Source organism: Pieris napi, chromosome 3, assembly GCF_905475465.1.
Source record: "Pieris napi chromosome 3, ilPieNapi1.2, whole genome shotgun sequence".
Taxonomy (NCBI): Eukaryota; Metazoa; Arthropoda; class Insecta; order Lepidoptera; family Pieridae; genus Pieris; species Pieris napi.
Window position 1 is genome coordinate 6,668,444 of NC_062236.1, and position 25,058 is coordinate 6,693,501.

Sequence of the window (25,058 nt, forward strand, 5' to 3'; positions counted from 1 at the left end):
ACTTAAACCTAAAACCTCCCATAGTATTATGATGAGTTTTATTATATTATTAACTAGGTACATACATATCTAAATAAATACTGAGAATGAACTTTTTGCGACATCTATACATTCGTAATAGTATTATATTATATGTATCAGCGCCACCTATTGTCATAACACATAGGTAACTTAAAGTAAAATCTCTTACAATGTAAGTGTTCCTTTGTTTGACTTGTTACAAAGAGTATAAACTAGGTGGCGCTGTTAACAATTTGAATTTCTAAATAATACGAATGATAATAATAGATGTCACTAGTATTTTCATCAGTCAAGTAATTTAATTTTTAAATTGTAAATTAATAGTACTTCAATAAATAATTAAAAATAATAGTTACTTTTGACTAGTATTTGAAATAAAGATGGAAGGAACATAGGAAAGGAAACATCAAGGCAACGCCATCTATTTATATTTCGTATTGACGCATACGAGTATATATAATAGAGCGAGGCGCGCATTTTCAAAATCGGTAGTCAATCTATAGCTGTATTGGTAATCTGTTGCTTTGAATAAAATTTACCAATTTAACTCTTGAATACAATTAATATACTTTTTAATTAAGATAAGCTTGATAAGAAATTGGTTTACGGCTTTTGTCAAAGCGTCCCGTAGCTTAAATGTAATTATTAAAGTTTTAGATTTGCTGAAATATGACGCTGATATTGATATCGATAAAAAAACTTTCTTCTTTCATAAACTTATCATTCACAGGGTTTCTGTACCTATATGTAAAACCAGAATTACGTTATAAAAAAATATAATCATTGTTGATTGACATGTTTGATGGTGTACGGGCCTGGGTAGCGGGAAGCTGTAACCCAGATGCACTCTACCCTTGCTGGATTATGTAAAGTTTTGCTATCACTGACAGTAGTATTAACAATGTTAAATGAAAGACGAGCCCTTGGGTCCGACTGTGATTGGTCAATAGGAAGTAATATCATAGATATATACGAAGGAGTACCTACACAAGATCTGTAATGCGTTTATAGGGCGTGCGCGCTTAAATCTTACTGCCAATGCCAATATTGAGTGTAAGCCATCTAGATACAAAGTATGGTTATTATGCATGTAAAAGTCAATCTGACAGACGCCCATTGACATTGACAGCAATGTAGCATGAGAAAAAAAGAAAACGTACAGATATTGATACTCGAGAGTTAAGCTCTATGTAAATGGTAGATGTTTTATTTTCCTCTATACCTACTAAAGAAATTATGTCAAGTAATATTGATGGAAGCAGCGTTGACCCATTGGTATGACCGAGCGACTCGTGTGTTTTCCAAGTCCAGTTAAGGACCAATTGATGTTTTTTATGTGCTCTTTTGCTACTACAATGAAACTCAACATCGTGAACTGGCGTGACCTATGCTGATTTTCAGAAATTACATTTAGGGCTAAGTGTGACTCAGGACTGATTTTGACAAACGGGAGTCATAGTTCCTGCCTAGTCTTATAAATCTTAACCCTCGACCCAAAAGTCTTTAAAAAATATCAAGGAAACATAAAATTAAGTATTATTCTATTTACCCTCATAAAATCACATAAAATATAGATGAATTTTAAATGTTTAGTATTAATAAGTTGTAGTATTTTTCAGTTTCAGTTTCAACTTCAGATTCATGTTTTTAATAACACTTCTGCGTCAATGCGATTTCATTAAAATGGGTGCTGTTTTATGATTTAAATTTTACGCTTTATAAGCAATTACATATTATATTTGGTTTAAAATACTTTACATTGAATACATTACAAGATATAAGAAGACAAGTGACTAGTAAAACATTGTAAATGGAAGTCTTACCAGAATGGTATATTTTATTTTAGAGAGCGTTCAAGTATTACGTAACGAATTTTGGGAGGGGGGGGATCCTTTTGTAAAAACGTTACTATGCGGGGCGAAGATTGAATTACGCGTTACTGTTAATATTATTTTTGACTTTCCAGTACTTTACACCACATAATGGTATATTTAAGGTATAAAGAGTCACGGACGTGGACGGTCACGAAATGTTTTACTATTGGGTAAATAAAAACGTTACGGCGCGTTACATTGGGGGTGTCAATAATCTCGAAAAATCACGTGACGTAATACTTGAACGCTCCCTTACGGCTGCTATAGGACTATTAGTTGGTTTCTTTGAAATATAGAATGTACTTGTTATTATTGTTTGTGACACGTGTCCCGTAACCCGGCAACTCGTAGAAGCAACAAGTCGCCCGTAGCAGCTCCACTCGTACTATCAATGATCGTAGCATTTTTCCCGCGCGCTGTCTTACGGAGGCGTGGCGCCACGCCCAGCCAAGCACACGCCCCCACGTCTTGAGATCTAGTCGAACAAACCACATATTCAGAAACATGTCAAAACAGACTAAAAATAATCCTAACATGAAATATAATTTGCATCACAATAGTTATCTGTTTTAATGAACCGGTCGGTATTTTCCTTAATATTGTGTTAATTACGTATTATCAAATATCCCATTAGTGTTTATTCGCTAATTCGAAAAACCATTAATCATGAATGTGGTTAATATCTTTAGTATAATTAATAATGTGGTATTTCTTGCACAACTTAGTTAAAAACTATCGTATTAGATAGAAAGATAAATGTAGAAAGTCGCTCTTTGATCGTAGATTCTCGGTGTCAAAATGAAAAAGCTCATTATTTCAAGAATGAAACTAAAAAATTTATTGGTACAAAACTTTCACGCGTCCCGCTCGCACGTGTTTACATCGTATTTGGGTAAGCGAGAGGGCGAGTCATTTTGCCGGCAAATGAAGCGTGGCCAGACCACAGATTGACCGCAGAGAATGGAGGCAACGAGTGACAGAATGGCGTCGATTCAGTAGTATAGAGTCGCGCGGGCAGTGAACACGTGCAGCCTCCGAACACGCGCTGACTCATCAAACAACACGCGACGCGGTAAATACCTGTGGCACACTACGCAAGTCTACGTTTTTTAGAACACCTATAAGAATTATTATAAGCGGCGCTGACGCATGGGGAAATATCTGTATCAATAATCAGCTGATATTGACAGAGCGCGAAAACACGTGAGAAACACTATGATCATCTTTACTTACAAAAATTAATTTCGTGACTCATTATAAAATGACGAAAGTTAAGCTCAAACAAAAGATATTTGTATTACGATAGTAGACTTTTAAAAGTGATAAAAAAATCGATTGTAAATTTATAAACCAGTAGGAAAATACTATGATCCCTCGAAAAGTGATTCAAAAGTTTGTTGTTTAAGTGTAGAACAATATACAGGAAAATAGTTGGATCAGAGCCAAACGTGAGGCTTGTTTTTGTATTGAAAACAATAAATTAGTCATCGGATTAAGGACATACGAAGAAAGTAATCCTACATAAAAGTGATACATTATTTGTCAGACCATTTATTGTTCCGTTTGATGGTATAATACCGTCCTTATAAGAAAAGAAGCAGTAGGTATATACTACAAAAAAATAACTTGCTAACTAGATCTGTCATCAGACATCTGTTAAAGACTTCTGGAAGGTATAAGTGTCTGAGGGCAATAGCTACCACTAGGCAAATTGTGGAGGGCAAATGCGGGTGTAAGATGCACCTACCATACGAGTCGCGGGGTCGGCGCCGGCGCGAGATGGCTGAAAGCGAGCCCTGGTGGCTGCAGTCCATCATTGATGAGACCCTTGGAGAGCACCCTGATCTTGGTGAGCGATGTGCTGGATTATACGTTTAGTCTAGTTTATTGGTCTATTCCTTTAACCATAACAAATTATAACGAATGTTAATTAGCGATACTTGAACTTAGAACCTTTTTGACAGTGGAGTGTAGACAATGACTGTTCTGACTTGAATGTATAGATTTTACTTACATAGTACAAAAATATTGTTCTTACCGTCCATTGCAAAGGAGAAAACCTTTTACATACAAAATTTATTGATTGTTACAAAAAAAAATCGAAATACAAAATACGTTAAGTAATAAGTATGTATTACATAAAGTTAATCATAGATAAGAACGAAACACACACACAACTTTTGAAGTTTGGACTTTCTTAAGTATTTAAGAAATTTAAGCAAAAACGTCCCGAAAACTAATTGTAATAATATTAATTTGCTTTAGTTTGTTACTTAACAAATAAGGCAAATATAAACTATAGGCATTTATGATTAATATTATAAATATATATTCTATAATATATTTATTAAACTTAACCAAATTTAACTTATATTAGAAAATCAATAGTAAAAAGTCTTGTTCTTATTTGATTCTTGAGGTTGTGTGTACGAAACTTGGCCTGCATCCATGCATTTTTCTGTTTATGGGTTTAATTACATGTAACACTTGCTCGCACGTTAAAAGAAATTAGGTCCGCCAATTGTTGGGTATATTAGACCCAACAATGGGGGGTTTGCCACTGATAAAGGCTAAACGCCTATTCAGAAAATCAATCAAGTAAACATTCATCTGAGACCAAAACAAAGTATGAAGAATCTTCTACATAGCCAAAGTCAGTCACCTAAAATATACCTAATAATCCAGTGGCGCTACAATCTTATATGGGTCTTGGTAGACCGCATCCAATTCTTCGATAATTTTTATTTTATAGACAAGTTCAGTAGTGATCAACTTTCTGTGTCACATGTACATTTTTGGGGTTAAGACTTGCCGGTTTTCTCGTGATGTTTGCCGTCACCGTAGGAGCTAGGGCTAATAACGTATAGAAAGAAAATTCCATTGACACAGCCGTGATTCGAACGCAGGACCTCACTAGGCCAACACTGCTCTCACTAAAAGTGTAGCACTTCAATTGTTTCAAACTATTTTATTTCCATGAGCCATAGATAATAAATTTCATCGATCGGTATACCTATAAATCAATTATAATTTAAAGATGTGGTTATGGTTCCGGCTTTATTAATAAAAACATAATAATAAGTTGCCGACTAAATATAACGTTAACGAAATATCCGTGTTAATGAACTTATATATGTAATTATATTCTTGAAATAACATATTATTTTGTTTACGATTTGATTAGAATACGAACCATACATATAAGCTGGATGTGTTTACAACAGAGAATATGCAAATTTGTATTCTCTGTAGATAATTATTAAGATTAGTTTTCGTTTAATTGTCTATGATTCGAGTGTCCGTTCTATTTGAATTTGAAATTGTCAGTGTTAAGCTGTCTAATTCATTAGCGCGATCTTCAAATATTTTTTCATTTGCAAAACACGGATGTGCTGTGTTGTTACCCGGATACAATTAACTCATCATTTATTGGCACTGTCTCCACAGATAAGGCAAAAGTTAATACGATTTTTTATTCATATTCACAAAAAGCACATCCTTATGTCGTTCATTAATTTTTTTGACGACGCTAAGGCAAGAGTTGTTATCATTTCGGACTTACGTTAGTAACAAATTTAGTAATCATTATCATACTTTTTGCTTAAATGAGACTCAATAATTAGGTACATAATAACCAGTTATATGAAACTTCTTTGTATGTAATGTATATTTTTATTAAACATCACCTTGCCAGACAACAAAATAACACTATCTCTTAAAAATATAATTTGTTTAGAAATGTTTTACTTATGTAAAGTCGAATTTATGTACGAAAAATGTCATACACTAAATATGTAATTAACTCTATGAATTCTATCACTCCTCGTGTACTGTGCAAAGTATCCTGCTATTTATCCTGCTATCCTTACTTATTGATATCAGACGAGCTCAGTCTTTAAATTTATTTACAAATCTTCTTTTTGATCATTTTTCTTCTGCCTCGTAATTAGCTACTACTTAGGTATATAAATTAAATTGTGACTCAATTAATCCTTGGATTAGCTTTTACATTTTTTATACATATTATTACTTATTATTATTTTTTCTTTAGATTTTACTTTATCTTAGTTATAGGTAGTGCTACATGTTATTTTTAGTTTTTTTTTGTTATTACTTATGCACTTCTTGTAGGTACTTTACCCTCTGTAGGTGTTTTTTTTTTACTTTTCCATATTAGGGTTGCCTGGAAGAAATCACTTGTTAGCGATAAGGCCGCCCGTTGCCTAATAACTTATATAACCTAAAAAAAGCTTGTGTATGTTTTTGTATAAGGTAACGAAGTGTAAATAAATAAATATATGATTTTATTTCATAAATATTTGACACAAGACACAACATACATCTACTGTATGTTTACCGTTTCAATTTAAAATAAGGCCCTCTTTGTGATCGTTACAGGAATTATACTATAATAAGCGTTTCCGAACATTCTTAACCCAATCTGATGACACTTTCTCCTTTATCTCAAGTTAAAGAATGCGTATATAAAAGACATCAACGCATTCTTTATACAGCTTGATTTTAAATGGATTATAAACGTGGCTGGCTTTTCGACAAGGCCTATAACAATTAGCGCAACTGCGACTAACCTGTGACTGAGGCGCACTTAGGGGAATGAGTATGTCCCGCCTAATGGTAAGCAGAATTTTCTGGACGGAAATTTACATTTAACTTTGTAGAAGCATGTATACAACGAGAATTTGTAATCATTCGTAGTCAAAGTTTGGTTGTGGAATCAAATTGTAATAGCAGTTTATGTCTAGTTGTATCTGTAGGTACATTAATTCTATATCCTATAGTCACTCCTTTATTAATGTAACTCCAATACAAAAATTATTACAACCAGGTCCTTATATTAGTGTGTTTTTGTGTATAGTATTTCTATTGTATTATTATTTTGTGGGAGCTTTTAGAATTTTGTTTTCTTAATTAATTATTGACGATAATTCAAATAGCTCTTGTTTGGTTATATTAGATATGTTATGTGTTGGCCTAATGGCATCATCGTGCGAGTCTGACATCGTAGGTTCGAGCCTCGGCTGTGCACTAATGAATTTTCTTTCTATGTGCGTATTTAACATTTGCTCGAACGGTGAAGGCAAACATCGTGAGGAAACCGGCTTCCTTAGACCCAAAAAATCGACAGCGTGTGTCAGGCACAGGAGACTGACACTTACTTGCCTATTAGATTGACAAATGATTATGAAACAGATACAGAAATCTAAGGCCTAGACGTAAAGAGGTTGTAGCGACACTGATTTTTTTAAAATTAATATTAAGATTTTATATGAAGTTTATTGGGTTACTACATATTCTATATATATTATATACGTATACGCCTATATTTGTCCAAGATTTTGGTCCTGAAAATTTATTGGCGTCATGTTACTAACACAATAGCTATGTTTAAAGGACACAGTACCATTTAGTTATTTTATATGAAAACGGATTTTCTCTTTATTGAATGCGAAATTTAATTTGATGAATATTAAGATGCAACTTTCAAACAGATAATATAAATGAAATACCTGAAGCGTAACATTGGCTTTCTAATGAAATCTAATAAGGGCTCATCCTACCGCATTAACTTATCACCTAAACGGTAATTTGTACATGTTTCCGTAAATATAAAGACCGCAGACTATTAATTTTTTTCATTATTTCATACTGTGATTTACGTGGAAACGTTAATCCGATACTTATAACACATGACCTTTTGATTTTCAATACAATGACATAATTATTTTATTAAGTTGACGTTTTACGTAGCCGTAGTGTAATGATGTAGGGGAAGGTGGGGACCCTTCGTACGGTTTTCACATTTTATTTTTTTAATTTTTTCTTTTTCCATGAATCTATCACCTGATAGCTTAAATTTATAGTCTAACTATCTGAGATTCAAATAAAAAAATGACAAATGATTTCATCCGATGTTTCAACCATAATTATGATTCAAACTAAATCTGGAATACGTACGAATCTGCCCCATCAACGGGGCACCTTCGTACAGTGTCGGGGGTACCTTCTTACGCTGTGGGGTAGTTCAAAATTCGTTTATTAGCAATGAAATTAAACACAAAAATAAAGATTTAACTTCTATTAAACAAAAATAAAATACTTTTCTTATGTAAAACAAAATTTAATTAGTTAGGTATCATAAATTTAGAATTACATTTTTTACTCTTTGGTGTGGATTAGAACTTCTAATTTTCGGGTGTGGCAGTATAAATTCGTAGTTTTCCTGGCCGTCATCGTCATTTTGTTTGTTTTATTACTTCTTACAGAATGCGAATAGGGTCGAAATGCCTCTGGTGTCAAAACTGACTTCGAAGGAACTACTATTTGATGGATTGGTAAATTATTCACAGCATCTGGTTCACAAGCATCAAAATCAACCTTAGTCAAGATGCCTTAACAGTAGTGTAATATGTAGAAAGTCGAAAACTTAATTTGTATGAAAAAGACAGTTCGCGTCGACAAATTTTTATACAAATTTGGTTGTACAATTCGTTCAAATGTGCCCCATCTAGTGCTGTCCGAATGTACCCCACTAACTGAATAACAACAAAATATAACTTATTTTAATATTAATAGGAAAACGTCATAAATTAAGTATTGGAGACGTATCTTAAGTATATTTTGCTAGTTACTGATAGAATACTCTACACGAAAACTTATTTTATCTACGGTAACAAGAGATAAAAACATAGATAAAAAAATTACTAACCGAGCGCGAAAACACGTCCATGCCTGTAACTTCACTCTCATCGGTGCGAATTTCACAAAACTTCGTTGATGTATAGTTGGTACCTCGACTCATGCACACATACAAAAGCAAGACTGTACTTTGTTTCGTTCAAGTTTTATTTTGACTGTATGAATGTGCCCCGCGTACGAAGGGTAACGATCTTCCCCTACCTGGTGTAGGTCCCGGGTTCGATACTCGAGGAAACAATATTCGTTTTGGAAATAAAGAACAAGCCAAATATATGTACTCCATGCGCCTTCAGAGATATTTAAATAAATATTTTTTATTGTTGGTTTTATACATATTTATTATTTTTTTATTTTCAGATTAATGTTTACTGTCTTTTATTGACATAAGTTTTACACATTTAAAGAAAACACTTTTTTACCGGATTGAAGTTATGTATTATTATAAATTTACAATTATTTTACCGTGACCACGGACGCTGTAACACGTGTTGGAAAATTTGTAAATTTATAATAATACATAACTTCAATCCGGTAAAAAGTGTTTAATTTAGATTATATTTTATTTAAAGTGTCAATTATTATTTGTTAAAAATTGCAATCAAGAAGTATGATAGATTAATATACTACTACCATTATTTATTACTATATTCAGAAAAAATACACAACACTAAAAATATTTCACTTTTTAAAAAGTTATCTTAACAATGTTCAAAGTCATAAAACACGTCCCTAAACCTAATTAAAATTTTCCTTATGGAATCCTGTTTATCAGCAATTAATTGCAGCTATGCATTTGAGTATATAATTCATTCCTTATCCGCTTTAGGTGTTTAAATAGGACGCTGCGACCTATTTACTATGAAATACTATTAGATTGTTATTAATTTTCCTTAAACTAACAATTATTATGAACTAGCTTCTGTCCGACAATTTGCGCGTGCAAAATTTTAAAAGAGCAGTGCTGGCCTTGCTTCAGTGTCACTTTCATCCCTGAGGTCGCAGGTTCGAATGCTTTTAACAGTCCGAGTGATAATGAAACATAGTTAATACGGCATTCCTTAGATCCAAGAAATCGACTACATATGTCAGGCACAGACTGATCACCTACTAGCCTATTTAAACGAATAAGTCATAAGAAACCAGAAATCTGAGGCCAAGACCTAAAATAACGTGATTGTTTTTTTTTTACATAAAAAATAGTAACAGAGAGTTAATTGCCAGTTCTTCTCGTCCCTACTGCTTGATTTGAGGCTTGGCAATAAATGTTAACTAGGAGTATTTTTATAAAATAATGAAATTTTTTATATTTTCACTTTGATCCAAAATTACTACCTAACACAATATTTGAAGTAGTTGCTCTCATCATTCAACGAAGCTTATTTTTACACGCTTTATATTAGCTTCACCTGTATGTATGTATGTAACCGACTTCTTCGGACTCGATTTTGACCCACTTTTAATTCAAACTTTGCGCACCTGTGAAAGATCGATGACAATGCAATAATCCGAAAAAAAAAAGAAAAAAAAATTTAATTAAAAATTAAAAAATAAATAATAGTTAAAAAAAGTGGGGCGCTCTGTGCCATATTTTTCGTCTATCGAGCAACCCACGCTTTTTCACAATAATACCAGTATTTTTTGTTCATTACCATTTTCAGCCTAAATTAGGAATTATTTTTCACTTTTTAGGTTGATGTGCTTTAAAAGCGTGTTTTTTAGTTTTTTTTAACTATTATTTATTTATTAATTAACTTACATAGGTATTTAAAAACTTTTAAGCGGTAAAATTCTATCAATGTGTTGTATAATCTATGACCACAAGTAGGTATATGCGAAATATTTTTTATTCAAATAAGACATCTTGTCAACAGTACGTACCGGCAGTCCGGACCTGATGTGTTCCATGTTACCCCAGCACTGGCGCTCCAACAAGACCTTGCCTGGAGGTTTCAAGGTCGTTGCCCTTGGGGATATCCTGGATGGCACCCAAGTCACAGTAAGAGCTGGCAACGATGAAAACTGTTCTGCAGAGTTGAGAAATAACACGGCGGTCATGAAGAATAGAGTTGCAAAGTTCAATGACCTAAGGTTCGTCGGGAGGAGTGGAAGAGGTAAATTTTCTCTCTTGTTTAATGATTTTCTAGCCATTTCTTAATAAAAAAGGTTAAAAATATATAAATCACCTTTTTTAATTTACAAAAACTGCCAGTGTTCTATTTTTTTTAAATAACGCTTGTAAGAGGAAGTTTAATTCAATAGAAAAAAAATGAACATCTAGCCTCTGTATTTTAGTTGGCCCTTGGAATTAGTCTGATGTCATTACGAATTTAAAAAAGTATTTAGGACTAATCACCTACTTTACAAATAGTGGTATATTAGAAGTAATATTCAAAAATTCAAAAATCATTTGATCATATAGGTAACACATTGTACACTTATGATCGTCAAAAAAAATGATAAAATTACACCCTTTTATAGAAATAAAGGTCACAAAAGCTAACAATTGTAAACTAAATCTACAACACTACGTTATATATTACATATTTTCAACTTAAAATCCCACTCAATGTTACTACGAAACAAACATAAGCTCTCATAGTTTAGTTGCGTAGTATCGTACGTCTAAATTCAATTACCATGTAGGCATAGTAGGTAAGTTAGAATCGGATAATAATTGGTTAATCTGGCGTGGACAGCAGTGGATTGCAACCAACGCGTAATAACTGTTATGATTTTAGTTCTACACTCATATCGGATTAGAGATTAAATTAATATTAAGGTACCATTTCAAGGAATAATTGTTTATACATATTAAGTGATTTTATTATAATAAAGATTATAGGGTGATATCCAGAAACGAGTAATGTTGGTCTAGTGGCAAGTAGACTCCCATCTCTGAGGTCGTGGGTTCTAACCTCGGTTGTGCACCAATATCTTGCTGTCTAAATGCGCTATTAACATTCGTGCGAATGAAATCAGCGTAAGGAAAACTTGCCTTAGACCTAAAAAGTCGAAGGCTGTTCACCTACTTGCCTATTAGTAAAAACAAATGATCACGAAATTGGTACAGAAATCTAAGGCCCAGACCAAAAAGGTTGTAGCGCCACTGGTATTCTTTAAACAAAAACGAGACTTTAACTGCGTAAAAATGTGTCATTTTCTTCAGTAAAATGTTAGGTTAAATCAAGCTTAATCTGCCTTTCCAAAACTTCGAAAGTTGATCTATAAACTTGGAAATATTCAATCTCAATAATTATTTTGTGGGTGAAGATAGTAACTTCGTAAGTTATATTAAAATAAATCATATTCTCAAAATCGAACCCTATCAACTTTCTCTTCAAAGATCAAGGCGAGACGGATTTTAATTTCCAAACCACAGACAGTAAACGACGTTCGCACTTTACTGTTCCATTGTATGCGCTGACGCAGTCACCGCCATTATCGACCCCTATGTACTCTTGAGGCAGTAAAATCTCGTATTGCGCCTGCGACTGGCTATCTGCATATTACAAAGGCCGGTAAATAATCTCCTATTGCATACCTATGCAATTTTAATGTTAGCCAACTAGAAGGTCAATGTAGGTAGAAAATTCAGTGAGTTTGTGTCGCCATAATTTTCTTATAATTGAGTGGTTATTTTTTTTATTTAGATGATTTTAGTAAAAGAATGTGTGTAATAAAAAAACACAATCATAATTTTACAAGTATTAAGTCATACAAGCGTAAGATTTTGTGATCTTAAATTAATCCATCGCATAAATTTTCATAATCTGAGTGCAGTAAAGCAAGCTTCGTTACCGACTCAAAGAATTAATCAAAACTTATTTTAGTAAATATTTTGTATTCGAGCAGAAAATATTACCAAATAATTTTAAGTTTAACACAAGTGATTTGAGAAGTAAAAATGTTTTGCATAAAAATTAAATTCCGAATATCAAATTAATTTGTCATTATGATTTCATCAATGTCACTTAGATGGCTTCGATGTAATTAATACGGGCAAGCTTGACGGCATTATTCTTACAAATTGAGTAATAATAATAACTAGGTGTTGTGTTACTCAAAAACCTGTTAAATTGATTTAAGTGCACTTAATAATGTTTAAATTGCCATTAAAAGCAATGGCACTTTAAACATTACATGTTACTACGTCATTTAGTGAAGATTTTTATTAATTATAATAAGTTCACTATAGATCCAACAGCAATTATTAAAACAAAAATTTATTACATTCTCTACGTAACTTTACATTATATGTAATCGTGGACTCTCTCTCTCTGATAAATTTAAATGAATATCCCTCAAAAAAATTTACTAAATACTTGGGTAAAACTTATATAATATTAGTATGTGTTAGACTAGATCTAGAACATAGACTACACACTAAAATTTAATCAAAAACTACAACAATAGAACATCAGATTACTTAGGATAGCTTACAATTTAAGCATCATAAAAATGATGTATAAAAAAACAGTAGTTGATACAGCCGAGTTGTGACGTGATTACTCAAACCAACGAATCTAATTCAAATTGTATTTGACAACTGGAAGGGTTCTGTCCGGGAATGCGTATTAAAATAAAACGATTCTAAAAGGATGTTGTGATATTAATTTAGATAGACATTAAAAATTTCGGGGTCAGGTGTGGCTTTTTTAAAATTCGGTTGAGTAAATTATGAGAGCAGTGTTGGCTTCAGCATGCGACTCTCATCCCTGAGGTCGTAGTTTCGATCCCCGGCTGTGCACCAATGGAGTTTCTTTCAATGTGCGCATTTAACATTCGCTCGAACGGTGAAGGAAATATCGTGAGGAAACCGGCTTGCCTTAGACCCAAAAGTCGATGGCGTGTATCAGGCATAGGAGGCTGATCATCTACTTATTAGATTGACAAACGGACATCAAACAGATGCAGAAATCTGAGGCCCAGTTGTAGCACCACTGATTTATAATGAGATTTATGAGCATTATTAGCATTACATAATATGAATTTTGCGTTTTGTATGGGAGGAACAAAAAGTAGTATTTTTTAAATAGACTATATTTAATTAATCAAAGTATGTACCATTGCTATCTATGCACTTTGGCCATCTTATAGGTAGTTCATTGAGCCCTTTACTAAAAAACATTCGGACGGAAATCAATAAAATCTCTGCCCCATCAGAGTTTAATTTTTTTACCTTGCAAGAAGTTACCCAAATTTCGAAAAATGTTAATCTGTTGGAGCAAGGTCTGGCGAGTACGGTGGATGTATTAGACATTCCAATTGAAGCTCAATTTTTTAGCAGTCTATGCAGTGTGTGGTCTAGCGTTGTCGTGAAGCAGCAGTGGCCTAAAGTGATTGACCAGCCTTGGTTGTTTAGCAGCTAGCTTTTCCATCATGGTTTGCAGTTGCTGACAATAGACATCTGCCGTAATCGTCTGGCCAGATTTAAGAAAGTTATAGTGAACGACCCCGGCACTAGTCCACCAAACACTCACAAGTAACTTTTTCGGAGTCAATTTTCGCATGGAAAAATGAAATTAATCATGGTTTTCAAAAAACAAATGCACGAGTAAATAGAATATTGAATTTGGAATTCCTAACCAAAGAGGAGATATTCGAGGTCAAAGTCCTAATATATAATGTCCTAATTTATCATATTTCTTCAAAGTTTTTCAATGTTAAGTTTGTATTATCGTGAATAAAAACTGTTAGAGATTCCACAAAATGGAAAATAAAAAGATAGCGCTTCCAATCAGTTCAAATATTTAAAAACATTGCCACAGACATTATCTCTATGGTTTGCGATGGTGAACTCTTCATTCCTTTAATTTGGCCATTATTATTATTATTGTTGGCAAACAATTAACCCGTTATTTTATTTATTTAAAATACAAAAATGTATGTGACGGTGGAACACAAATTGGTTACAATTTCTCCGTCCATCGAAGCGTCAGTTGACAGTGTTAAAGTAATAGGTAAAAAGTGTCAAGGTATCAATAAAATATAAACTTATATTAAAAGATTTTTTTTTTTTTTTTTTTTTTTATAGAACGGGGGGCAAACGGGCAGGAGGCTCACCTGATGTTAAGTGATACCGCCGCCCATGGACACTCTCAATGCCAGAGGGCTCGCGAGTGCGTTGCCGGCCTTTTAAGAATAGGTACGCTCTTTTCTTGAAGGACCCTAAGTCGAATTGGTTCGGAAATACTTCAGTGGGCAGCTGGTTCCACATAGTGGTTGTGCGCGGCAAAAACTGCCTTAAAAAACGCTCAGTTGTGGAACGGCGGACGTCGAGGTGATACGGGTGGAATTTCGTATTCTGTCTCGACGTCCGATGATGAAATTCAGCTGCAGGTATTAATCCGAACAACTCCTCTGAACACTCTCCATGGTAAATGCGGTAGAAGATGCAGAGTGACCCCACATCTCTACGCAACGCCAAAGGATCAAGCCGCTCGGAGAGGGATTGGTCGTCGACAATTCGAACCGCTCTGCGTTGTATACGGTCAAGTGGAAGGAGCTGGTACTGGGGAGCCCCCGCCCAGAGGTGAGAGCAGTACTCCATGTGGGGCCGAATTTGCGCTTTATATAGTTGCATGCGGTGGCCCGGAGTGAAGTACCGCCTCGCCTTGCTGAGCACACCAAGCTTTTTGGAGGCTAATTTAGCCTTTCCCTCCAAGTGACCGCGAAACTGAACGTCGTTCGATATGTCAACGCCAAGTATTCCAATGCTGGCTGTGGCTTTAAGAAGAGTGTTTTCGAAAAGAGGAGTAGCGACAAAGGGTGTTTTTTTTAGCGGAAAACGCGCAAACTTGTGTCTTCTTGGGGTTAAATTGGACTAGGTTTTGTCTGCCCCAGTCTGAGACTCCACGTAGTAGAGTTTCGACTTCAGACACAAGTTTGTTCCGGTACTCATCAACAACTGCCCGAGAAATACCTGCCCGGCCAGTGTAAAGAATATCCCCAGTGCTGTCATCCGCATAGCAGTGAATGTTGCTAAGTTGCAACATATCATTGATATGCAGACATATCATTGATATGCAGAAATCCGGCTTTCTTAAATTTTCAACTATTTACCCAAACAGATTCCACAAAACAATGTTGCAATCTCTCGTCTACAACGGCTAATTGATCATGCAACGCCAATACTCGAACATATCCACCGCAAACGCACTGAAAAACGTGTAATAGCGATGTAATTCACAAATGTCACTTAGGATTTACGTTCGATCATAAATCAAGATGGCGGCCGTGCCCTCTGCCCACCTGCGCCCGCGTCATAATTGAATATTTCACGCGCCCATCTCAACACCTCCAAAGCTATTTGGATACAATGTTATTTTACAACTTTACGCATTGTGTTAGCTCCTAAACTTGATGAGTGATCATGTAAAATGCATTAAGTTTAATAGCGATTTTAAATGCAATATTTCACATCGTTCACGACACGCCTTTGAGTTTAGCGACCAATGTTTTATGATGATTTGTTTCCGTATTGAAATGTATACGATAGTCATTCGGTCTAATGCCGCTTTGTGACGAGCGACAACAATATTGAGACCTCACGGAGTAATACTATTATATTATTTTATAGCTGACATTGTATATACACGAACATGACTCGGGTCTCAATATTTTAATCGAGGTATAAGGGCTTATTCAAGCAGAGTCTAGTTTGAAACTATTAGGAAGTATTATAATGAGACCATACAAGTACGTAAAGATACTACAGAAATCTAAATTCTGACCCTTTCAAAAGACGCCTTTTAGATGTTCTTCATAGTAGTCAAATAACTTAGTATTGTATGTAGTAGTGTAGTATCTACTAAAACATAATCGGAAATTCATTCCATATTGTAATTCTAAAATAACCTACTACAAATTAATTTATCCTCTAGCTATAGTCTGTTTATTGACAAGTCTTAACACGTTTCAGGAAACGAGTATCACTATCGATGTGAACCACAGACATTTCATAGCTTCGCTATAATTAACTGCGCCCACGCATACTGAAACTACAAAAAACCCAGTTGTAAAAATATTATCACGTATGGAATATAAATTTTCCTGTAATCTAATCTGGCATCCCCAATAAACCCGCAATTTGAAAAAAAAATTATAATCACGTTACTTTAATCGAGCCAATACATACAAAAATTATTTTCTGTTTTTTTTTTAATTTTCTTATTCTTGCTAAATATTGATATTGCTTAAGTAGAATATAGTAAGCCATTTTAAAAAATGTTTGAAAAATTATTAATTTTAAGTACGAGTTTTTGTTGATTCAAAACGGTTGAATCGCCCGGTACTCCGCTAACAAAACTAATTCGAAATAGACAGAAATCAATCATTTATTGCCACTAAATCGAGTGCGCACTACACACGAATTATCTGCATTAGACATGTTAATCCACTCATTTTAACTGTAATTTTATTCCGTATTTATCGGTGCATTCATTACTGTCGACCGCAAATCGGCTTCCAAAAAGCTCGCTTATTTCCATACACGGCTATGTATGGGAATTTTGCGCGGAAACGTCATTCAACAATATTCAACATTAACGTGACCGAAGTCTCTAATGTATTTTACAATCGAGATAATTTATGACTAGACTAGCTTACAATATTAAATTTGTAATTGAAGTGAAACTTCTTTATCGGGGTTGGAAAAAAATTTAGTGTAACATTTTTTCGTTACGCGTCACATTTTTCCGTTACGCGCCATCTTTTGAAGTGAAACTTCTTTATCGACGAATGGGAGAAATTTTGTAGCAGGTTACGCGTCATGTTGCTTTTTGAAGTCAAATTTCTTTATCGGCGTTGGAAAAAAATTTACACACATTTGTCACATTTTTCTTGTCCCTACCACGGTTGATCCGAAGAGATTCGAAGCCATTAGTAACAAAAATATATAATAACGATAACAATGATAGTAATACTAATAATTCTATTACAATTAATGAAATTCTGTAATAATCTTAGTACTACATAGTAGTACAGTAATAAGTTAAAATGAAATAATTGTATTTGTATTCATGTCTATGATAATAAATAAGCCTTTTGTTAAACTTTATCTAATTTAACTTTATTTAACCAATTTCTGTAAAGTTGCATATAGTAGATCATTTTTCGAAAAATAAGGTCATAAAGAAGTTTCACTTCTTACGTGTGTACACCTAGTTCACGCACACATTTTTTTTTATATGAACCTGCGTCGCTGAATACGCATAAGAAAGTAGATATACCTAGTATATGGCAAACAAAAAGAACAAGTTCATTTTCCAGCAAGTGAAACAAACTAATATCTTAGTTTGTTAAGATAACCTGTCGGTTATCTTGGATGAAAGTTTTGTATTTATATACGAATCAGAATTCAATTTGGAAAATACCATTAATAGAAAATAACAATATTCAATTTATAGCAAGAACTTCTCGAAAACAAAAGAATCATAAGAGAAACGAGAAACAAAAGATGTTTTTGTATATTTGGTTATAATAACTAATAATCTACTAATCGGATTACTTATAGAATACAGCTGCACTATCACTCATTAATTTTATTTTAATATAATTAGTAGAAAATTTAAACTGTAGTAGTGATTAGAAGAAAACTTATAAATATAGAATGTCCGCTAAGTCGGAAACAAAATGTATAAAGCGTTATCAAACAAGTCGCAATATAAAACTCTAATAATGGATATGATATAGATTTCATTAAATTGTATTATTCCAGGAAAAAGCTTCTCCTTGACAATTATGGTATCAACATCGCCACCACAAGTAGCAACATACCAAAAAGCCATCAAAGTGACAGTAGATGGACCTCGGGAACCCCGCTCTAAAACTAGTAAGTACAACAAAATATTTCATTTGTCTAATTTTTGTGTGACGTATCTCAACATCTAACGTTAAGATTAAACCAAGCAGTGGCGTCATTAATACCACATCACAAATCGACGTGAATGTACCAAAAAGTATTTTTATTCCGTATAAGTAAATCTTAAACGCATCAAACAAACGAATACGCGAGCTGGATTTAAAAGATATAACTAATTTGCTAATTATCTTACTCCAACGAGTACATAAAACTAAATTAAACAAAATTGATTGAACAGATCAATGGTCAGGGGACAATTTGTTATTATTCCATGCTCTGTTCAAAAACCGCACGAGCGACGTAAACAATTAAAATATCAATTCTATAAATGTAAAATTTTCATACGTAATACTTTACCTACATAGAAATGTTAGAACAGTAAAAATAAGCTAAAAACGCTTGTGGATTACAATCAAGTATAACGTAGACAAGTAAAAAACCTACTGCAAGTACGATATATATATAGTAATAATAACAGGCCCTTTTCAATGTTAATTATCACGGCTGGAAAGGTCTTTGCAAAACACCTCAAACAAACACAAGCAAAATCGTATGTTTCATAATTCAGTGTCCAAAAGTTCATGAGTAACAAAATTACGCAGGCAGGTATTTGTGTAGTTTTAAATGATTGACAGAGAATGTAATATTTCTACTAATCAGTTTTTTTAAATATTAGAATTTTATGGGATTTATGAATAACTATAAACGTCGCTACTTTGGCATGACGCTGGCACAATAAACTTACTGACTATAATATACTGTTTGCACACTAATATAGCGTTTAACGTCGCTGTAGGAGTCACACGGAAAAGTTATAAAAGATCGTCAAAAGGATTTAAAAAATAATTTATAACTAACAGTATAGAATCCATTTAATAGTATCAAAGTATAGAGTAACACAGATCGAGCTATTAATATTCAAACTACTGTTTGAAACAATCTATGCGTGTTTGTAGCGCGGCTACTATCATAAATGATAACGTTTTCTTCCCACGGGACTTCGTTGATATGATGGCCAAGCAGCGAAGGCCGGTATAGCGATAGTGATAAATTAATAATATTAGAAAATGGCCAAAGTAGATATTTTAATATGGGTCAAATTAATTTTTTAATTAGACCTAATTAAAAATTTCAACTAGTAACAAGTAAACTTGATTTTTATGTTACATTTGATAAATTATATATATTATTTTCGCTATAAAGTCACCGAAGTAGGTAGGTACTGTAACAGGATATTGTATGTTATGGCCCCTTTTTCTTGGCTTACCCAAGTTTACACTATTTTGACTATAACCGTTAACTCTGATAATTATTTTTATTGCAAAATACACCTTATCACAAGGAAATAAAATACGACATTACAAGAGACTTCAAAGTTATAATAAAATAATTTATAACGGCGCTGGCACTTCAAAAACACTAGGCTCTGAGGAAACCTATTAGATGTAGCAATTACCCTTAATTATTATTTTTCTATCGTGACATTACTTTAATACAATTTATTCTAGAAGTCTGTACACTTCACTGGGTGAACTGGCTTCACACAGCAAACAAGCTTTATTATCATCAAAAATAAAATATCCTTATAATTTGAGATTTTCTTTTAGTCATTCATAATACCTTATTAAAATTTCTTAATATTGCCTTTACATTAGGGAACCTTCAAAAGATATCGAAATTGCTTGAAACGTTACGCCATATGGAGAGAAGCCGGCGGCAAACAATAGCGGAATTATATCTTTAATAAGTTGAACTCACGCACTCCGCAACTGCCGTCTCAGCTTTGAGCTGAATGACACTTGCAGACCGAAGTATGGACAGTTTTAGGGGGCAAAGGGACAACCTCGTCTGCCATTGAACCAAGGAGTTATGTAAATGTGTGAAATGTTTAGGTAACAATTACAGTACAACGTCAAATAACTGTTTTTTTACTTACGTTAGCGACTAATTAAAAATGGTTTAAAGCGATATGTTTTACCATTCCGTTTGAATGGGTTTCCATTATGAGGAATGGGAAAGACATTTCTGCGTACCTTTTGACTTTTGACTGTCTGGAACTAATATAGTTATGGTTCGAAACTAATATATTATTATATAAATATGATTTTCACATAACAAATGATGATGATTTAGTGGCCTACAACCTTTTAGGTCTGCGCATCAGAGTTCTGTGTGATCATTTGTTTTTTTTTTATATGCAAGTAGGTCTTCAGCCTTCTGAACCATAACACTTGTCTAATTTCTAAAGTATGCCGTTTTCGTCGCGATGTATTCTTTCACATAGAAAAATCATTAGTGCACAGCTGGGTGTCGAACCTACGCTAACAACTAGGCCAAAACTATTCTAATTCTAGTTAAATTAATGTTTGTTTTATTGTATTTTAAAACCTAGCATTAATTGTGAAGATTAAGAAACTTTTAGCATTTATTTTATATTTTAGTTAAGTAATTTTATAATTCTGTATGGTTACTAGTAATTTCATTTCCGTAACGAAATTCTTGCACATTCGTCTTAGTATTTTTTTCCTTATTAGATTTACCTGGAGATCGCTTGTTGGCGATAAGGATGCCCGTTGCCTCCCTATTTTATTTGTACCCTTAATGCAAACTGTTTTATAAATAAATAAAGATTTACGTAGTGCATATAAGTTACAGTGTCTGCAATATAATACAAATTAACTAAATGTACCTTTGGTGCTAAAAAGACTGAACAGAAAAAAGTGTTTACAATAAAAGCAACAAAACACAGATTGAAAAAAGGAATTGTTATTAACTATACTATATACCGTGTGTATGTGAGCCAAGCAATCGCACCCCGGATTTTCCAAGCACTCTTTACCCTTGTACTTCTCTGCTATACTAAGATTTGAGGGGCATTATCAAGAGTATTACCTAAATGAGAGTAGTATTTATATTCTACACACAAATACCGGGAGACATCCATAGACAAACGCGTGTCGCGTGCCAGAACGACTAATCAGAATAAACAAAAGCGAATCCCGCTTACACAGATATCCCAAAACAAAGAGTGTAGGGGACAAAAAGCGTACTTAAATCATAAGCTTCAAACTCCAGAGGACAAGAAAGGAATCGCGTGCACAAGGGACTTAAAAGTTTGACTTAATAGACTTAATTTGTAGGTGCCCCAGTGTAAGCCGCTTCACAGCGACCCTTGTTAGTGAGGTACTCATCGATATCGATAAATTACATCATATTTATGACAATGTTAAATGAAGCTTCTTTATTCTATTAGTTATTACACATAAGGATAATAACAATAATGTGTTTAAGTAACTAAAATACGTAGTATTTCCGGTTAAATCCCTCGATAAAAGGTTACTCATATTAATAATTAGACAACGGAAATAATAACATGAGTCACTCGAACATATTCCTTAAAAATGTAGTTCTTTTAGAATTAAGTATACTATACTCTAATGAGCGGTAGCCTAGTGGCTTCAGCGTCGGAATCTCATCCCTGAGGTCGTAGATTCGATCCCCGCCTGTCCGCTAATGGACTTTCTACGTGCGTTTTTAACATTCACTCGAACGGTAAAAAAAAGGTAGCTCCACTGAATTTTTATACTATACTCTACTTACTCACTTTTAATTATTTAAATTCTTAAATTATTTTAAAATTATTTTCTGAAAAGTACAACCGTTTAAATTGCCTCATAACATACGTAACATATCCAATCCTAAAGAAATTATCGATAATGATACCCATCCCTAATCCACGACACAACAACGATTAGCTCCCTGCATTTGTTTGTGTCGATTTCACAAGATAATTGCATCGATACATTTTGTATTATATAAACTCATAAACTAATTATCTGCATATTTTTTTCCGCAAAGAAATTATGTCGGCGTGTCTCAAACAGGCGGCTCGCCCTATTATTTCTGCCTAACCAAAAAAATATTACCTCTAATAAGGTGATTGACACAGGGCTATTTATTTTGGATCAGGAAATGCAATTTGGACTATTCTTCCTTTAGTCACGGAAGTCCACACGCAATAGGATTCTCTTTTCCAAAAAAAATTGTTTTAATAACAAAACTATGTATCAAAAACGCACCTATTTTCCTGTTAGAAAAAACGATCACGAAAGTACAAAAATCTGAGGCGAAGACCTAAAAGGTTGTAGCACCGCTGGTTATTATTACTTTCTAAAAAATAGTTTTTATATTATGCTTAAAAAGTACAAGAAACCTTAACAAACATATAATCTAAAGAAAAAACTTTTTAACCGGATTAAAGTTATGTATTATTATAAATTCCATAATAAAATTTAAGTCACCGTGACCACGCACGCTGTAAACGTCGGATAAATTTAAAATTATGTTAAATAATTTATCAATTAGTTATTTATTTAATACATAATTTTAATCATAAGACAAAACATAGAATCTACTTACCGATAATAAACGATATCTTCCAGACAAATATTCCAGACCATATATAGGTTTGAGATATGCGCACATATATAGAAAGTCCATTGGTGCCCGACCGGGGATCGAACCTACTACCTAAACGATGAGAGTAGCCTGTTATTAGCCATATATGCTTTCATAACTCTATTTGTTTTAGGTACAAATGCATCACCTCACCAAATAAGAGCGATAGGGTTCCAACGGCCGTTCATAGCAAGCACATCAATGTCCCTACGAGATATAGAATACAAGACATCACCCCGGCTGCGGTCGCTGTCGCATGAGGAAAGAGAGTATAAGACTAACGCCAATTTACCACCTGAAGGTATGTATAAACAGTAATTTTAAATATGCGATACAAAATCCTAAATAATCAACTCTGAACTCAAACCAATCATTGTTCCAATCGAACCCTGGATCTGCTAGATATACTTATTTCGTGATTTATTTATTTCGTACTCCTTCAGCTAACTTAAATTATATATAACAAAAACAAATATACTAAAGATGGAATACATAAGTATACAAAAACATAAAAAAATATTAAATACTCAAACTAAGTTAGCGCTATGGATATTCTTAATATGTACTAGGAGTATATTCCGCATAGCATATTATATTCCGTGATAGCTTAAACAAGTCGAGTCTTAAATAGTGGTCGTAGTATGTCCGGGCTACGCTATAGAAATCAGAGTTTTGTGCTGAGTTTACTGAGTATTTTATCATATTAAAATGGTAAACTTTTTAATATGATAAAATACTCTCATAAAATAAATGCACTTTAATCTGTAAATAAACACTGACTCTACGATCTTTTTAACCATTTAAATTATAAAAAAATAATACATAAAATTCAATACACACGGTGTACTTTTCACACAGTCATTTCGTTTTTTATAATTTTACTTAGGACTGTTAATATAAAGATTATTGTTTAGTTTAATGGACTTAATTATTTATATTTAAAAAAAGTTTTTATTTCTACTGCATACATCTTAACATTGATTGTAACCTTTCTCTACGATCATTACTAATGAGCGTCTATCGGGACTGATGATATTTTAATACTCTTTGTATATACTTATTAGTAAATATCATAAACCGCAACCATATGTTTTTTTAACGCCATCTAGTAATGTTCCCCCGTAACATATTTCCTAATAAGCTATGCAATTAGATCTAAAATTGTGAATGCTCTAACAAGTAAGCTAAATGCATTAGTGTTCACACTCATTATCATTACTTCATTCACAATCACGATCTAACCGACTACGTACCATCTTATTTGTGATCTTACCGTAGTCTTAATAAACTATAGAGTGGACTGTAAATGGTCGATTCTTACTATTGATTGATTTCTAACATTTAAATTCATTTGTGTGAAATTATTTATCTTAGTTCAAGAATAAAAAAGGTTTTTAACTTTTTGTACATTTATTAAAGTAAATAAATTTATGTTCATAAAACGAATAGTATAACACTGTTCATATTCATCACTGTCTGAATACAATTTATCTAAGGGACAAATGAAGAGATAAAATTTCATTATTAGAGTAATTTAGTAACCACAATTTTATATTCTTTAACATTGTCTCGACGCCTGTTCTACAACTTTTTTTTGTTTAACCAAGTTTTAGTGTTGTTTAAAGTTACTATAATGTGTATAATTAAAACAAATAAACAAAACGAAATTCAAGAGTAAATTTTCGTGCCGTCTCTATTTATTCGTAAGGCAAAAGTTCATAAGCTTTGGGGCGTTTAAAGCAATCCCGGCAGCGACTTTCATCAGCACGACGCGGCAATCTGCGCGCGCGCCTAATGACGCACATTACTCGTGTTATTAGCCCTCCTGACTTATGACAACTCTGATTACCAAATCATTTTTTTTACATAGGTAAAGCATCTTAACTAATCTAAATCTATGACGTGCCTAGTGAACTATGTTGGCCTACTGGCTTCAGCGTACGACCTTCTTCCCTGAGATCGTAGGTTTGATCCCCGGCTATGCACCAATGAACTTTCTTTCTATGTGCATTTAAAATTCGCTCGAACGATGAAGGAAAACATCATAGACACCGGCTTGCCTGATCACATACTTGCCTATTAGATTGACAAATGATCATGAAGCAGATACAGCATCCGAGGCCCAG

General features: G+C 33.5%; 1 protein-coding gene across 1 annotated transcript in view; it reads left to right on the forward strand.

The window, feature by feature from the left end:
• Positions 1-3,489: 3,489 nt before the first annotated feature.
• Positions 3,490-25,058, forward strand: part of LOC125063679 (runt-related transcription factor 1-like) — a 38,799-nt gene continuing 17,230 nt past the window's right edge. Inside the window, exons 1-4 of the mRNA XM_047670248.1 lie at positions 3,490-3,744; positions 10,484-10,723; positions 18,331-18,444; positions 23,066-23,233. Of these exons, the coding sequence (XP_047526204.1) occupies positions 3,633-3,744; positions 10,484-10,723; positions 18,331-18,444; positions 23,066-23,233 (634 nt within the window). The 5' untranslated portion in view covers positions 3,490-3,632. The remainder of the gene's footprint in view (positions 3,745-10,483; positions 10,724-18,330; positions 18,445-23,065; positions 23,234-25,058) is intronic.